Source organism: Chelonia mydas, chromosome 13 (genome assembly GCF_015237465.2).
Source record: "Chelonia mydas isolate rCheMyd1 chromosome 13, rCheMyd1.pri.v2, whole genome shotgun sequence".
NCBI lineage: Eukaryota > Metazoa > Chordata > Testudines > Cheloniidae > Chelonia > Chelonia mydas.
Window position 1 is genome coordinate 26,105,809 of NC_051253.2, and position 16,139 is coordinate 26,121,947.

Genomic DNA, 16,139 nt, shown 5'->3' on the forward strand with positions numbered 1-16,139 from the left:
GCACAGCAGAGACAGACAGACTGCATTGCCCCTTTAAGTACGCTGACCCCACTCTAATTACAGTAACTCCTCACTTAAAGTCATCCCAGTTAACTTTGTTTCATTGCTGATCAATTAGGGAACAGGCTCATTTAAAGTTGCGCAATGCTCCCTTATAATTGTTTGGCATCCACTTGCTTTGTCCACTGCTTGCAGGAAGAGCAGCCCGTTGGAGCAAGCTGGGGGCGGAGGGGGCGGGCGGGGCTTCGAACCAGGGTGGACCAGCAGCCCCCCATCAGCTCCCCTAAGTTCCCAGTGCAGCAGCCGCCCAGCAGGCTACCAATTGCCGGCAGTTCAGCTCAGCTGTCCCTCCCCCCACTGCGGTATGCTGCTCCTGCCCTCTGCCTTGGGGCTGCTCCCGGGAGCCTCCTGCTTGGGGGGGGGGGAGAGGCTAATGTCAGGGTGTCTCCCACCTGCTCTATGGATGGGGGGAGCAGGGAGGAGACAGGACAAGGCTCAGGACAGAGGGAGCTTGCTGGCTGCAGCTGCCATCTCAATTTCCTGATAGATTTAAAAAGGCAATGTACTTAGAGTGGGGTCAGCGTACTTAAAGGGGCAATGCACATCTCTCTCTCTGTCTGCCATGCTGTCTCCCCTCCCTCCATTTGTGCTGCCTTGTAGAGTGTGAGGCTACATTAACAACGATGTGTTAACCCTTGAGGGCTCAGCCGAGTGCGCCTTCATCACTTAGCAGTACGGCATTCCCTGGGGAATATCCCACCCGCTGACTCCCCCTCAACCAAGCTACACAATCATCATTGCTGTGCACAGTATTACGTTGTTTGTTTAAAACTTATACTGTCTGTGTGTGTGTGTGTGTGTGTATATATATATATATAAAATATAGTCTTGTCTGGTGAAAAAAATTTCCCTGGAACCTAACTGCCCCCATTTACATTAATTCTTATGGGGAAATTGGATTTGCTTAACATCGTTTCGCTTAAAGTCACATTTTCCAGGAACAGAACCACACCGTTAAATGAGGAGTTACTGTCCACTGCCTTTTTAAGTAACTGGAGACAGCAGCTGCTGCCAGCAAGCTCCCTCTGTCCCGAGCCCTGCAGTGTCCCCCCACCCTCCGCTCTCTGGATGGGGTAAAGGAGCTGGGGGAGGGGGACACCCTGACATTAGCCCCCTTCTTTCCCCCCCACCCCTTTGCACCGCAAGCAGGAGGCTCCCAGGAGCAGCCCCAAGGCAGAGGGCAGCACATGGCAGTGGAGGGAGGGACAGCTGAACTGCCCAGCAATTGATAGCCAGTTGGGCGGCTGCCGCACAGGGAACTTAGGGGAGCGGGGAGCTGATGGGGGGCTGCTGGTCCACCCTGGTTCCAGGCCCCCCCCAGCTCGCTCCAACGGGCTGCTCTTCCTGCAAGCAGTGGACAAAGCAGGTGGCTGCCAAACAATGTTATAAGGGAGGATTGCACAACTTTAAACAACCATGTTCCCTAATTGATCAGCAAGGAGACAGTGAAACAATGTTAACCAGGACGACGTTAAGTGAGGAGTTACTGTGCTCTGCTAACATGCAATACGCCAGGTCTATTGCTCTTGGATTTGTCTCACTGAATTTCTACCTACTGCATGTGACAAAGTCCCTCCTCTGCCTTGGTGGGTCCTGTGCTTATTGGTGGATTTGCTTGCCTCAGAGATTCACGGCAGCCCTCAGTTTGGCCACTTTTGCTAGTGGCTCAAACCTGCCGTCCTCTCAGCTAACCTCATCACTGGTCAGCGTGGGGAAAAGGAGGAGAACAATCCCCGTAGTCTCTGCTGACCCACCTAGTGGGTTGGGGGATAGGCCAGGGACCTTCCTCTCTCGTGGGACCCACAGGCCAGGTCACCTCCTCTTGTCTCAAATAGGGAGTTGGGGGGGGGGGGGGGGGATGGGGGGAGCCCAGGCCTACCCTCTACTCCGGGTTCCAGCCCAGGGCCCTGTGGGTTGCAACTGTCTACAGGGTCTCTTTTAACAGCTGCATGACAGCTACAACTCCCAGGGCTACTTCCCCATGGCCTCCTCCCAACACCTTCTTTACCCTCACCGCAGAATCCTCCTGCTGAAGCCTGATCACGCTTGTACTCCTCAGTTCCTCCAGCAGCACGCCCTCTCACTCCCTGCTCCTTGTACGCACGCACACACCCTGCCCCCCCATGGGGTGAGTTTCAATGAAGTCACACAAATGAGGGTCATTCTTGTCAGTTGCCAGCTTGTGCAGATCAAGGAGTGACTGGTTCACATTCTTTTCCCCATGATGGGAGGTCCTTTTTAAACCAGGTGTCCTGATTAGTCTGCCTGCCATAATTGATTCTAGTTTGTTCTTAATTGGCTCCAGGTGTCTTAATTAGCTTGCCTGTCTTAATTGGTTCTCACCAGTTCTTGATTGCTCTAGGGCAGCCCCTGCTCTGGTCACTCAGGGAACAAACTGTTCATCCAGTGGCCAGTATAGTTGCCTTCTACGAGACTCCTGTAGGGGTCCTCTGCTCGGTGTCCCCGTCCAGTTCCCTTCTTTTGACCCTTTGACCGCACTCCCGTCCCTGTTCTTCATTAGTTGTCCCCCGTGATTATTTGGCTTCCAGGTCCTGTGGATCTCCCCCTTAGGCTGGGGGGGATCCTTTAGCAGTGGGCGAGCTTTGCCCGCCCACTTCCTGGATCCCAATAGGACGAGACTCCTGTAGCCCCTGGTCTGAGCCTGTCACATGCAATACATCCACGTCTTCAGTATGAGTTTATTCTGCCCTCTCTGTCACAGCAGCAGTAACAGGAGCCCAGGAAGGAGGTTTAGTCTCACTTGTGTGATGACAGCTATGCCTTAGAATGGCTGCGGGAGGGGAGGGGGTGTGTCCCAAGGAAAAAAGAAAAAGAGTTGTACCATTCAGAATTTGGGTGCCACTTGGCCTCCATTACGCCCTACAAAAGACAAATCAGGCCTCAGCCTGCACTGCTGAGAAGATGGTGGTCTTAGCCTTGCAGTCCAACATCCCAGGGACACTTACTGCAATCGTATGTGACATTGATGGTATTTTCTAACACAGCTGAAACACTCAAATCAGATTTCCAAACCCTCAGCAGCCTTCTTGCAATGGATGACCAGGTCACACCTCTGGACCACAGACTAACTAATGCCTTTTCCACAGTGGCCAGAGTAGATCTTTTACACTGGTTCTTGACACAATTCATGCCAGCTATGTTTTGTAACTGGTCTACTTCAGATGAGCGAGGATTTAACTTACATCCAGATCTGCTCTGACTCTTTAAACCAGAGGTGGGCAAACTAGGGTCTGTGGGCCACATCCAGCCCACGGGACCGTCCTGCCCAGCCCTTGAGGCTAGCCCCTGGCCCCTCCTTTGCCGTCCCCCCTCCCCCACAGCCTCAGCTCACCACACCACCAGCGCCGTGGCCTGCTGCTCTTGCCAGGCAGCGTGGCGGGGCTGTGAGTTCCTGCTGCTCTGAGCTGCATGGTAAGGGGATGGGGAGGTTGGATAAGGGATAGGGGGTCCCAGGGGGGCAGTCAGGAGACAGGGAGCGGTTGGATGGGGTGGAGGTTCTGGTGGGGGGCGGTCAAGGGATGGGGAACAGGGGGTGTTGGATAGGCATGGGAGTTGCAGGGGGCCTGTCAGGGGGCGGGGGTGTGGATATGGGTTGGGGCAGTCAGGGGACAGGGAGGAGGAGGAAGTTGAATAGGGGGTGGGGGCGGTGGCTAGGTTGGAGGTTCTGAGGGGGGCAGTCAGCGGGCAGGAAGTAGGGGGGGGGGGCGGGGTCCAGGCTGTTTGGGGAGGCACAGCCTTCCCTACCTGGCCCTCCATATAGTTTCACACCCCTGATGTGGCCCTCGGGCCAAAAAGTTTGCCCACCCCTGCTTTAAATGCTCAAACTACCTTACCTGGGTTCATGAGACTCTACATTAGTGGTTTTTTTTTTTTTTTTTTTTTGATACCAGGGATTGGCTTGCTGTGTCAGGGAGATCTCAGGGGCTGGCGCCCCACCTCTGAGGATCTTGAGCAGGACCTTGTGCATGAGAGGGATTGGGGGAGAGGCGCAGAGGAGACTGCCTTCCCAGGGTAGCAGGAATGCGTCCGCAATTGAGCCCGGGCTGCTTTTCTGGAGGGAACAAAACACTGGGCACTTCCTGTTGCTCCAAGTGGCCAAACGGTCGACCTGGGAAAATCCCCACCTCTGGAAAATGGAGTGAATGAGATCCAGCCGGATGGACCATTTGTGGCTGTGGAAGGACCTGCTGAGGTGGTAACCCAGTATGTTCTGGACTCCTGGCAGATATGATGCTTCCAGGTGAATGGAGTGGGCTATACAGAATTCCCAGAGCCTGAGAGCCTCCTGGCAGAGGGGCGAGGACAACCAGCCTGCTTGTTGATGTAAAATATTGCAGTGATGTTGTCCGTCACGACTGCCACATGCTGGGCTTGCAGACGAGACAAAGGCCTGGCATGTGAGTCGCACCACTCTGAGCTCCTTGACAGGGATATGGAGAGAGAGAGAGAGCTCACCCTGTGCTGAGGCCCTGCATTAGGAGATCTCCCAGATGTGCGCCCCAACCACGAGCTGACGCGTCCGTAACTAGAGACAAGGAGAGTTGAGGGACTCCCTCGCAGACTATCCAAGCATTGAGGAGTGAGATATCCTTCTGTGATATCACAACCACTAAGCTCAGACTGTTGAGCCGCGGGGAGTATGTCGAAGTGAGCCACGTCTGTAGAGGCCTGGGCTTCAGCCTGGCAGCCGTACCACATATGTGCAGGTGGCCATGTGACCGAGGAGACTGAGGCAATTCCTCGCTGAAGTAGTTGGGTACTCTCTCATGCACTGAATGATGCATGACATGGTTTGTAACTGGGATTCTGGCAGACATGCTCTTGCCTGGACCGAGTCCAACACTGCCCCGATAAATTCTATTCTCTGGGTCAGTGACAAGATTGACTTGTTCACTCTGCGGAGGAGACAATCTCTCGAAAGTGGATGTGACCAGGCTGACCTGTGACCCCATCTGCTCTCTGGTGAGCCCTGAGTAGCTAGTCATCTAGGTAAGGGTATACTTGTGGTGTTGTCTGTCATGACTGCCACGTGCTGGGCTTGCAGACAAGACTGAAAGGCCTGGCTACCACCATCAACTTAGTCAACACTTGTTAGGCTGTCGACAGGCCAAAGGGAAGGACCATGAACTGATAACGTTTTTGGTCGATCACAAACCTCAAGAAGGGTCTGTGAGCAGGGTGAATCGCTATGTGAAAGTACGCGTCTTTCATGTCAAAGGCGGCAAACCAGTCTCCTGGATTCAGGGAAGGATGATTGTATTGAGGGAGACCATGCAGAACTTCAACTTTACCATGAACTTGTTGAGTCCTTGCAGATCTAGAATGGATTAGAGACCCCACCCTCCCGCCTTTGCCTTGGGGATTAGGAAATAGCGGGAATAGAATCCTTTGCCCCTTAGCTCCTGAGGAACCTCCTCCACCACTCCCATGGCGAGGAGTGCCTGCACCTCCTGGATAAGGAGATGCTCGTGAGAAAGGTCCCCGAAGAGGGATGGGAAAGGGGGTTGAGAGGGAGGGTAGGAGCAGAATTTGAGAGAATATCCCATTTCTACCGTGTGAAGAACCCAACGGTCCGAAGTTATTTGGGACCACGCATGGTAGAAGTGGGATCGACGGTTCCAAAAAAAACAACCACAGGGAAGGATCTGGCATTGAGACAGGTGCTCCATCCTCGGGCACATCTTCAAAATGTGTTTTGAGCCCGACGAAGGCTTAGTCTGGCCCTGGCCCTGACTGGACAGGAAATGGGAAGGCTTACGCCTGTCATTCCTACTCCTGCACCTGTAAACATCCTGCCTTGGCTGAGGATACAGGCACTGTTGCGGCGGTTGGGGCTTAAAGGGCTTTCGTTGGGTTGCCGCAGTATGCATAGCCAAAGATTTCATTGTCACTCTGGAGTCTTTGAGGCTATGCAGTCTGGAGTCCGTCTGTTCAGCAAACAGGCCCACCCCCTCAAAGGGTAGGTCTGGCATAGTTTGCTGAACCTCGGGCGGGAGCCCTGAGGCCTGCAGCCATGAACTACGCCACATAACTATCCCTGAGGACAAGGTGCACGCTGCCGAGTCCGCAGTGTCCAGTAAGGTCTGTAAAGAGGTCCATGCCACTGCCTTGCCCTCCTCTACTGTAGCTCCAAACTCCTCCCTGGTCTCTGCTGGTACCAGCTCCCTAAAATTCAGCATTGAGTTGCAGGAGTTAAAACTGTACCTGCTCAGGATTGGCTGCTAGTTGGCAATCCTGAGTTGCAAGCCCCCGGTGGAGTAAACTTTGCATCTGAATAAGTCCAGGTGCTTGGCATCCTTAGATTTAGGTGCTGGGACCTGCTGACCCTGACTGTCCCTCTCATTTACTGCTGACACTACCAATGAGCAAGGCTGTGGGCATGTGAACAGGTAGTCGAACCCCTTGGAGGGCACAAAGTAATTCTTCTCCACACCCTTAGCGGTGGGAGGGAATGAAGGCCAGGGTCTGCCAAATGGTCTTTGCATTGGCTTGTATAGTTTTGATGAGGGGTACAGCGACCCTGGATGGTCCTGCTGGTGCCGGGATGTCCACCATAGGGTCCTCCGACTCTACCACCTCAGCGAATGGGATCGGTGCCGGGCCAGTGCTGCCGTCTTTGGTGCCGGGGAGCGACAATGCCGGGGGTCTCTACCAGAGTCCTTTCACAGTGTCGCCTCCACCACTGCCGTGGGGGCACTGTGCACTGAGGAACTCGGTGCAGAGTCCTGCTGCACCGATCTGGGTTGCGGTCAAAGTGCCGCCTCCATAAGGAGCTGCTTCAATCTAAAGTCACGCTCTTCCTTGGTTCGGGGCTGAAAGCCCTTACAAATCCTGCACTTTTCTGACAGATGTGCTTTCCCCAGACACTTTAAATAAGCGTCATCAGGGTCACCTGTTGGCATGGGCTTGTTGCAGGACTTGAACCCCTGGGATTTAGGCAGGCAAGTCTCCCAAGGAAAAGCATTCGGGGTGGAGGGTAAACCGCCCAGCCCGACAGCTAGCTAACTACTAACTAGAACTACAATAACTAAGAACTAACTGAACAACTGTAAAATACAAACAGGCCGAAAGAGAAGCTGGGAAAGGTGGAGAGCTTGCAAAGCAAGATGCCACAGTTCCAACGACCGTCACTTGTGGTAAGAAGGCACTGAGGCAGTGCCAGGTCGGCAGGGTCATATATTGAGCGCCATGGAGGCACCACTCCAGGGGGCTCCACAGCCGACCCAGCGGGTGCTGCTAGGGGAGAAACTTTCCGACTGTGCACGCAGTGTGCACACCTAACTGGAATCAATATGAGCAATCACTCGAAGAAGAATCTCATTAGGTGATCAGCCCAGAAGTGAAGTGCTAAATCATAGCAAAGAATGTAATTACATAGCTAATTGAAATTAGACTAATTATAATGTTACTAATTAGACTGAATCTAATTAATTAGTTGCCATCTCTAGTATAGACTAATGCACCTCAATCCTGGACTGCAACACCCCTTTCCGATTTTAATCTTGCGTGTCTTCATCTTCACTTCTCATCCCATATGTACTTTGTCTGCCACACCCCTAGTATTCTGGTCTTGGGTCACTCCTGAGGAGACTCAATTGTGTCAATTTGTACCAAACCAGGTGGTGATGTACAAGAAAAACAAAAAAGGGCAACTAGACCCACTAAAATATCATTTTTTCATTTCATTTTTATAAATAAAGATCTAAGGAGCAGAGGCTTCATCACAGAAACATCAGCAAAATCTCATGTCGTGGCAAATGTTGATAAAGATGAGGGCTGCATCCAAGGCCCTTTCTACATTACAAAAGTTACCATGTTTAAGTACAGATTAGTACCACAAACTCTGGCTGTGATCCCACTGGGAGACTGTGATTCAATCCTGGGGAGATTCTTATACTAAAGCTTTGTTCCTTAGTAGATTTTTTCCCCTCCTGTCCACTCAGGCAAGAAGAAATTATAAACAGTTGGGTCACAATCATATTTCACCTTTGTTACTTCTGTAGTGTAAAGCCAAGGTGAATGACAGCTCATTTAATCCTATCTCTCCCCCACCAATGCCTTGCCCCTTTCCTCCAAGCAGCCCAGTGACCTAGATCTTGCTTCTTCGGACCATCATTCTCACTATGCTCTAGGCATAGGATCCAGGTACAGCACTAAACTTTCAATAAAATAATTCCTAAAAGTCAGGACATGGGACATCTGGCTGTGATGAAACCAATCATAAAACCCACAATGATGTGATCACACTGCTGAGTTCCTTTGAGATTAACCATGGCAGAACCGTTCCTAGAAGTGAACTCCCAACAAACCAACCTTACAGCTTCCATTGCTAAAGGGAACATGTAATTACAAACTTAAGTTTCATATCAGGAAAGGAAATGATGACAGGAAGACCAGCTCTTGAAGTACTTTTATAAAAGTATTTGACTTTCTGAGATACTTTTACAGTTACCTGAGTATTTAAAATTACAGTTCAAGGAAAATTCAACAATGGAATTTCAGTACAGTATTTTACAATCCAGTGCTGCTGATCCTAGTTCATATACTAGTTCACTAGAGCACATATTTACAAACTATGATTCTGAAAGAAAATGAAAAGCCACCACACACACACAAAAACAGGAAGGGGGGCTGGAGATACCAACGGAGTGGAAGATGTTTAGATTACAAATCCAGTGCAGAATGTTAGGAAAACATGAAGCAAATAAATGGTGAGTTATACCACAGTTTGCTTTTTTGTCATATATTAAAAACTGCAATATATTTGGTCACAAATTATTTTTTCTTTTATACAAATCAACTGGATAAATTAAAATATATATGTATATATATATAAAAAATTTTATACTTAGGGCCCTACCAAATTCACGGCCATGATAAAAACCCATCACAGACAGTGAAATCTTGTCTCCCCAACCTCCCCCCAGCCCCCAGTGAAATCTGGTCTTGTGTGTGCTTTTACCTTACACTAAACAGATTTCACAGGTGAGACCAGTGTTTCTCAAATTGGGAGTCCTGACCCAAAAGGGAGTTGCGGGGGGGGTGTGGTGTGGTGTGTCATAAGGCTGTTTTATGGGGGTTGCTGTACTGCCACCCTTACTTCTGCACTGCCTTCAGAGCTGGGTGGCTGGAGAGTGGCGGCTGTTGGCTGGGTGCCCAGCTCTGAAGGCAGCGCCCTGCCAGCAGCAGGGCAGAAGTAAGGGTGGCAATGCCATATCATACCACCTTTACTTCTGTCCTGCTGCCGTCAGAGTGGGGCAGCTGGAGAGTGGCCTCTGCTGACTGAGGTCCCAGCTCAGTAGGCAGCAGCGGCTCTGCCTACAGAGCTGGGCTCCTGGCCAGCAGTGGCTGCTCTCTGGGTGCCCAGCTCTGAAGGCAGCGCCGCCACCGGCAGCAGAGCAGAAATAAGGGTGGCAGTACCGCAACCCCCTCTACAATAACCTTGTGACCCCCCCCCCCACAACTCCTTTTTGGGTCAGGCCCCCTACAATTACAACACCATGAAAATTCAGATTTAAATAGCTGAAATCATTAAATTTATAATTTTAAAAATCCTGTGACTGAAATTGACCAAAATGGACCGTAAATTTGGTAGGCCCTATTTATACTGCAGCAAATTTTAAGTCATGAGTCTTTTACATCACATTTCATTAATATGTTAACATTTTCTGAACTACCCAGAAATACCAGACTCTGTTAGCCGTAACAATTTTGATCCACTGAACTTATGTTAATCAAAATTAACATCTTCATAAAGCAAAATCCTAAATGGCGTTGTGGTAAATCTTATGTAACTGGATCCACTGACATTCTCACATGCATACAGTACAGACAAAGTATCAGTTTACTGCAATTTACAGGCTGCTAAATCAACTTAAGAAAGGCAGATACATGTTCATTAATCTCTACCAAAGATCACTTGGAGTCCAAAATTCACTCTACCCATCACATGGTGTGCCAAACCGTGTGCTTGCGCACATGATGGTTTCCCCAGGTCCCCGTAAAGAGCAGAAGAGAGCATTAATTGCTCGTATTAATTCCTTTTTATTTCAACATAACATGCTGTAAAAAATTAACAGATTTGTTAGCATTTACAATGCTTACAAAGCAGAATGTATTTTAAAAGCAATTTTTAGTTTGGTTTTCATAAATATTGCTAATTTAAACACTTACTATAAACCTATTTTTAAATGTTAACATTTTCGCCAAAATTCAATATTTCATTTTACAGATTCATTTTGCAGTGAAATATTTCTTATTTGCAATATTTTATAACATGACTTCTGGTGCTTGGGATATCCAGCCCCCTTTCCCCCTCCCTAATACAGCAGTAAAGACATATAAACATGCCATTTAAATTAAAGGAAGAAATGGAGTAAGTGAGACCCCGGACTGCAAAAATATATACAAGCATTTACCTTTTTCCTGAACTAAACATTTCAACCATAAAAATATTAAACAGCCTCACCCTATAGAACTAGGGCTATGGCTATTTCAATTATAACTATTCTTTATTTTAAAAATATAGGGCAGAAAGCCTTCTGGGTGATATTTATACATTAATATATCTAGGTCCCTACATGAAACATGAATCATTATGCAGAACACAAAAACTATTTTCCATAGCTTAATCTCCCATTATCTCACTTAATCTAATCTTTCTCGTAAATATGTTAGATAACTAGGCTTCATTGTAAGAATCATCAACAGAAAATATTTATCAGGCTTTTGTTCCATGAGCCATATGTTGCAAGATATTCATCAGATGTTTTGGGAGTTGGCAGACATTCCTCCAGGTAAGATAAAGTCAGTTCACTTCTCATCCACCAGGGAAAAGATAAAAGTGGGTCAATTTCACTAAAACCAGCAACATGTTTACATGCATTTCTTGGACTATGCATGGCAAAGAAAGTAAAAACACTAGAGGTCTAAACCATTCCCCCTTCTTACAAGCACATGCTGAGGAACAACTGATCCCTTTGCATGACCTGGTACAGAAAAGCCCTCACAATAAATGTTAAGAAACATTTTCTTCCCAGTTGGAAGTTCGATTGGACAGTACCCATCTGTCCTCTTCCAACTCTAATATTAGAAGCCTTCCAAAGGGCACCGTGACACACTGGAGGCAGAAGCAGGTATGCATTAACATGCACTACTGCCGTTTCAAGTGTCATCTCTCTTCCCATAGTTAGAAACTCATCCCATTGAAGTTTAATCATCCGGAGGAAGGAAGCCCAGGGAGAGAGCTGACCATATACAGAAAGTGCATTAATTCCAAAAGAGGAAGTATAATGTAAAATACTATTGTATGCTGTTAGAAAATTGTAATACTAACAGATAACAGGAAGTGAAAGGTGTTATCCATCCAAATCAGAAAGAACACACACTACAGAAGTTACTGCTCAGAAGCAACTCAGGGCTGAGTTAGTCTGAACACATTAGTTCTAACCTCTACGGAGTTACTGAATTTACTGATATATCAACATTTGGACGTCTGCAATCCTTGACTAAACTTTCTAGGACTGACTATTTCTTAGCCAATTATAGCACATCAGTTCTCCACTAAAATTATAAGCAATATAATTTTGAGGCTGCTTTATAGCCATGTTTTAGAATCCAGTTACATGGTATACCTCTTCCTGACAACAGGATAAAATCCTAGAAGAAAACTATTTGATTGGGCACTTAACAGCAACATCAAGTCAACTTTCCATTAACTCATTTGACAAGAAACAGCAATCTGCAAATGTATTCAGTGCATTTACTTGAAATCCCAGATGGTCTCATCTTTTGCAAAATGAGTGTTGAAGTACCACAGTGTTAATATTAATCTGACATTAAGTGTGTGTATTATATGGAAATGGATCAAAATTCTTCTGAGATAGGAGAGGGCGCTCAAACATGGCAACAACCTCAGACAGGTTATCATGCCAGAATTAACAGGATTTAAAAAACAAAACAAGCTATACTCTGGACATGTGCAGTAGTTCTACACCCCCCTTAGCAATGATCTGAATCAAAATGAAACGTGAACAAGCTCCAGAAGGGGAAAAAACAAACAGTCAGGCCACACTTGAGTAAGAAACAACAGCCAAGCAATGGATCTGCTCATAGTACCCAGAGGCTGGCTACAAGCTGGCTCTAATAACACTGTTGTAAAGAGGCTTATGAGGATGCTCCAGCATTTCACTTCCCAGTGCATCAGCAGCAAAAGAAATGCTACTAAAAAGGAAAGACAAAGACTAGTTTTTAAAAAACTGTCATTAAGGAGGACACATTCTAATTAATGAATTGTGAAACAAAGCAGAGCTGAGAGCTGTATTAAATCTCTAGTTAGGTCAGATTTCATTTGTAGATGAATAATTTGCTGATTTGATTTCTGGAAGGGCTCTGTAGAAATCCAGAGTTAGTGGGGATAAAGTCTCAGGATAACATCCATTTACTTACACACTAGTAATTGTTTAAATAAATCCTAGTCAAGTTTACTTTACAATGAGATGTGCAACAAGCAGAGGAAGAGAAGAACATACATCACACAAGTTCATGTTCTTCGGGGTGCAAATTCACACATGTGATTACTCTTGCCCAAATCCTTCTGTTTCTTCAATTGCAAATAATAATTTTTCCTTCAACTGCTCATAACTCTTGTAGGGTGGCAGGTCCAAGCGATTGAAACTGAAAATAAAAATTAAACAACTTCTAAAAAAGAATTTAAAAAAATTACAACACAACAAAACCAATCAATCATTTTACTAACAGATGCACCTTGAATATAAATCCAGAGTACTCAACTCCCCACTATCCAGAGTAGAAATCACACTTATTACACAGCTATTTATTTTATATTTAGATGGAGAAAGAAAAAAAATCCACTGATAGCTTGGGTCTACACATTTTCAAAAGGTGACCAGTGATTTCAGATGTCCCTATTTTTGGGTGCAAATCTTGACACACTTGAAAGAGATTGGATTTCCAGAAGTGTGGCGCACTTATCCACTAACTAAAAATCTGATCCCTTTAAAGTGTTAAGCTGGGCACCCAAAGTCATTAGTCACTTTTAAAAGTGTATGCACTGGTAATATTACTCTACTTAAAACTGCTTATTTTTTTCCCCCTGAGAAAAATGAAAATGGCTGAAGGAAAGGGTCTACCAAAGAGAGTAAGTTGCATCTTTTCTGTTTTTATTTTTTTAAGTCAAAGGGGAAATTTTCTAATATAAATGCATTGTGATTGATGGAATGAGACCAGATTAATGCTGACTTTTTTGGAAGTAAGTTTATATGCAATTTTTAAATTAAGTTACACAATAGCTGTGTAGTCTAGTTGTGCAGCTGTAGAATTTGCAGAGACAACTACCCCTTGCCACAGTATGTTTGTCTGACTTTCAACTTTAAATTAAATACATTTTTGTGAAAATAACCTTGAAAATGCGACTCACGTATAAAAGAGAAGCAGTATTCTCTCTCTCAATTTGCAGACAGAAGCTTTGTGAGGTTTCAATTGACCTTTATCTCAATGATATGTCGATTCTAAAATTGGCATCTATATTTTTCAATGTCCACACTCAACTATTTCACCGCTAAACATTTTAGCAGGAATATAAAGCTAAAATGCTTACCCAATCCCGAACTGCCTCCCCATGCCTTTACAGGCAGAGAATTTAAATATCATAACAAACAGATCCTCATGATTTATTCACAATATTTTAAAAAAATTAAATGAAGCTGCCATAGAATTTTCAGTATGCTGTACGACAATGCCACAGAATATGGAGACCGTGCTGTACGTTAAAGACAGGTTCTGGCTGTTGAAAGGTTCAAGTTATTTTGGAGTGAATAAGGGCAGGATTCTAACAATATACAATAATCAACTAAACTTTAAAGTCATGAGAAATTTGAGCTTCTCTTGATGCAGGAAGGAACAAATTTAGTATGTTAAAATGGCAACAGTCAGATTGTGCTGGCATTCAATCATCTTTATATAAGATTTACCACAGTAGGAAACAATTCCAGAGACCCTTACAGCTTTCGAAACTGGCAACTAATTGAGACATTCCTTTGGCCAGATGTTTATGTTACCTACACTAACAGCATGACACTGTCTCCTGATAGCGACTGCACCACATAGAGTTACGGGTCCTTGCCTCTGTGCTAACGGATTTTATCTTTTAGCTCAAGCAGTAGAAGCTCATGCTTTTAGATCTGGAGGTTCCGGGTTCAATGACTGCAGGTGACTTGCCCAAGGATAGTCTTACAAAAGACAGCTGGCTATGAGCTAAGATTAAAGCTTTATTTATAGAAAGTGCAGTTACAAGGAAAAAAATTGTTATATAAGAAACAACTTGAAGTCAGAAAAAGGAGTACTTGTGGCACCTTAGAGACTAACCAATTTATTTGAGCATAAGCTTTCGTGAGCTACAGCTCACTTCATCGCATGAAGTGAGCTGTAGCTCACGAAAGCTTATGCTCAAATAAATTGGTTAGTCTCTAAGGTGCCACAAGTACTCCTTTTCTTTTTGCAAATATAAACTAACACGGCTGTTACTCTGAAACTTGAAGTCAGAGTTACAGCTATTCATAATTTCTGACTATCCTGGCTCCATTTTGTGTGTCAATACTTTATTTTTACTGAAACATCTATCTCAGCTATAGAGAACTAGTCCAATGTATTCCCCTTACCACACTCCAAAAAGCAGTCTCAATATCATTTGTGCCTTCCCTGCCATACTCCAAAGCATTCATACATTTCATGCAATATAAATACTTGACTCCTAACATGTCCATCAAAACATGCCAAGCACCAACCTATCAACTGAGGCACAAACAGTGCCGGAAGCAATGCTTTCTATCTGGATCTAGCTGTAGACGGAAAATAACTAGGATTATGTGATGCTCATCATAGAATATCAGGGTTGGAAGGGACCTCAGGAGGTCATCTAGTCCAACCCCCTGCTCAAAGCAGAACCAATCCCCAACTAAATCATCCCAGCCAAGGCTTTGTCAAGCCTGACCTTAAAAACCTCTTAGGAAGGAGATTCTACCACCTCCATAGGTAACCCATTCCAGTGCTTCACCACCCTCTAGTGAAAAAGTTTTTCCTAATATCCGACCTAGACTTGAGACCATTACTCCTTGTTCTGTCATCTGGTACCACTGAGAACAGTCTAGATACATTCTCTTTGGAACCCCCTTTCAGGTAGTTGAAAGCAGCTATCAAATCCCCCCTCATTCTTCTTGTCTGCACACTAAATAATCCCAGTTCCCTCAGCCTTCTCCTCGTAAGTCATGTGCTCCAGCCCCCTAATCATTTTTGTTGCCCTCCGCTGGACTCTTTCCAATTTTCCCACATCCTTCTTGAAGTGTGGGGTCAGTTTCCTTTTACAGGCAGTTCCACTTTTGCAGAGGGTATTATTTGCTACAGCTGGCCAGAGAAACAAGTGGAGGGCAATAAAAATGTAAATCAAGTTAAAAAAATAAATGGTTGATTACCCACTGGAAACAAATATGTGGATCACTAAGGTTTAGAGTAAGAACTATAAAATTGTTTTGGTTCTATACTAAACTACGATTCAGTTCAAAATGATTATCCATACTTAAGGCTTGACTCCAAAAGGTCCTGGGCATTCTCCACTTTCGCTAAAGCTAATGTAGGATTTGCAGAATACAGGGTGATTGTGGCTGTAAAGCAGATTCCAGGCCAGAGTTAATTTTTCTTTGTAATCTCTGGACCCCTATATATTTCTGAGCATCATTTATGCTTAGAGTCCCAAAATAAACTGTTGCTATATTAACCCTTGCTAAAATATTAAAGTAGTCTAACAAAGGATTATTAGAAGGACAATAATATTCTAATCTAACGAGTACTCACCAAGTATGACTTCTGGGTAACCAGTTTTCTTTTCCAACTTTTTCAATACAAAACTTTTGGGGTCCATTGCTCCCTGCAATAAAAATCAAGTATTTTAAAGTGATACCCATATTTGCAACTGGCATGAGAAGTGTGGGATATAGCTAGCTTTCCTTAATGCAATAGATAATATTCTACACATCAAATCTAAA

At 45.5% G+C, this 16,139-nt stretch overlaps 1 protein-coding gene across 5 annotated transcripts in view; it reads right to left on the reverse strand.

The window, feature by feature from the left end:
• Positions 1 to 8,479: 8,479 nt before the first annotated feature.
• ITCH (itchy E3 ubiquitin protein ligase) overlaps positions 8,480 to 16,139 on the reverse strand; it is a 121,080-nt gene continuing 113,420 nt past the window's right edge. For all 5 annotated transcript variants that reach the window (XM_043526581.1, XM_027819545.3, XM_027819546.3 and 2 more), the window contains 2 exons: positions 15,949 to 16,021; positions 8,480 to 12,756 (listed from right to left, as the gene is read on the reverse strand). In XM_043526581.1, coding sequence (XP_043382516.1) covers positions 12,657 to 12,756; positions 15,949 to 16,021 — 173 coding nt within the window. In that variant the 3' untranslated portion in view covers positions 8,480 to 12,656. The remainder of the gene's footprint in view (positions 12,757 to 15,948; positions 16,022 to 16,139) is intronic.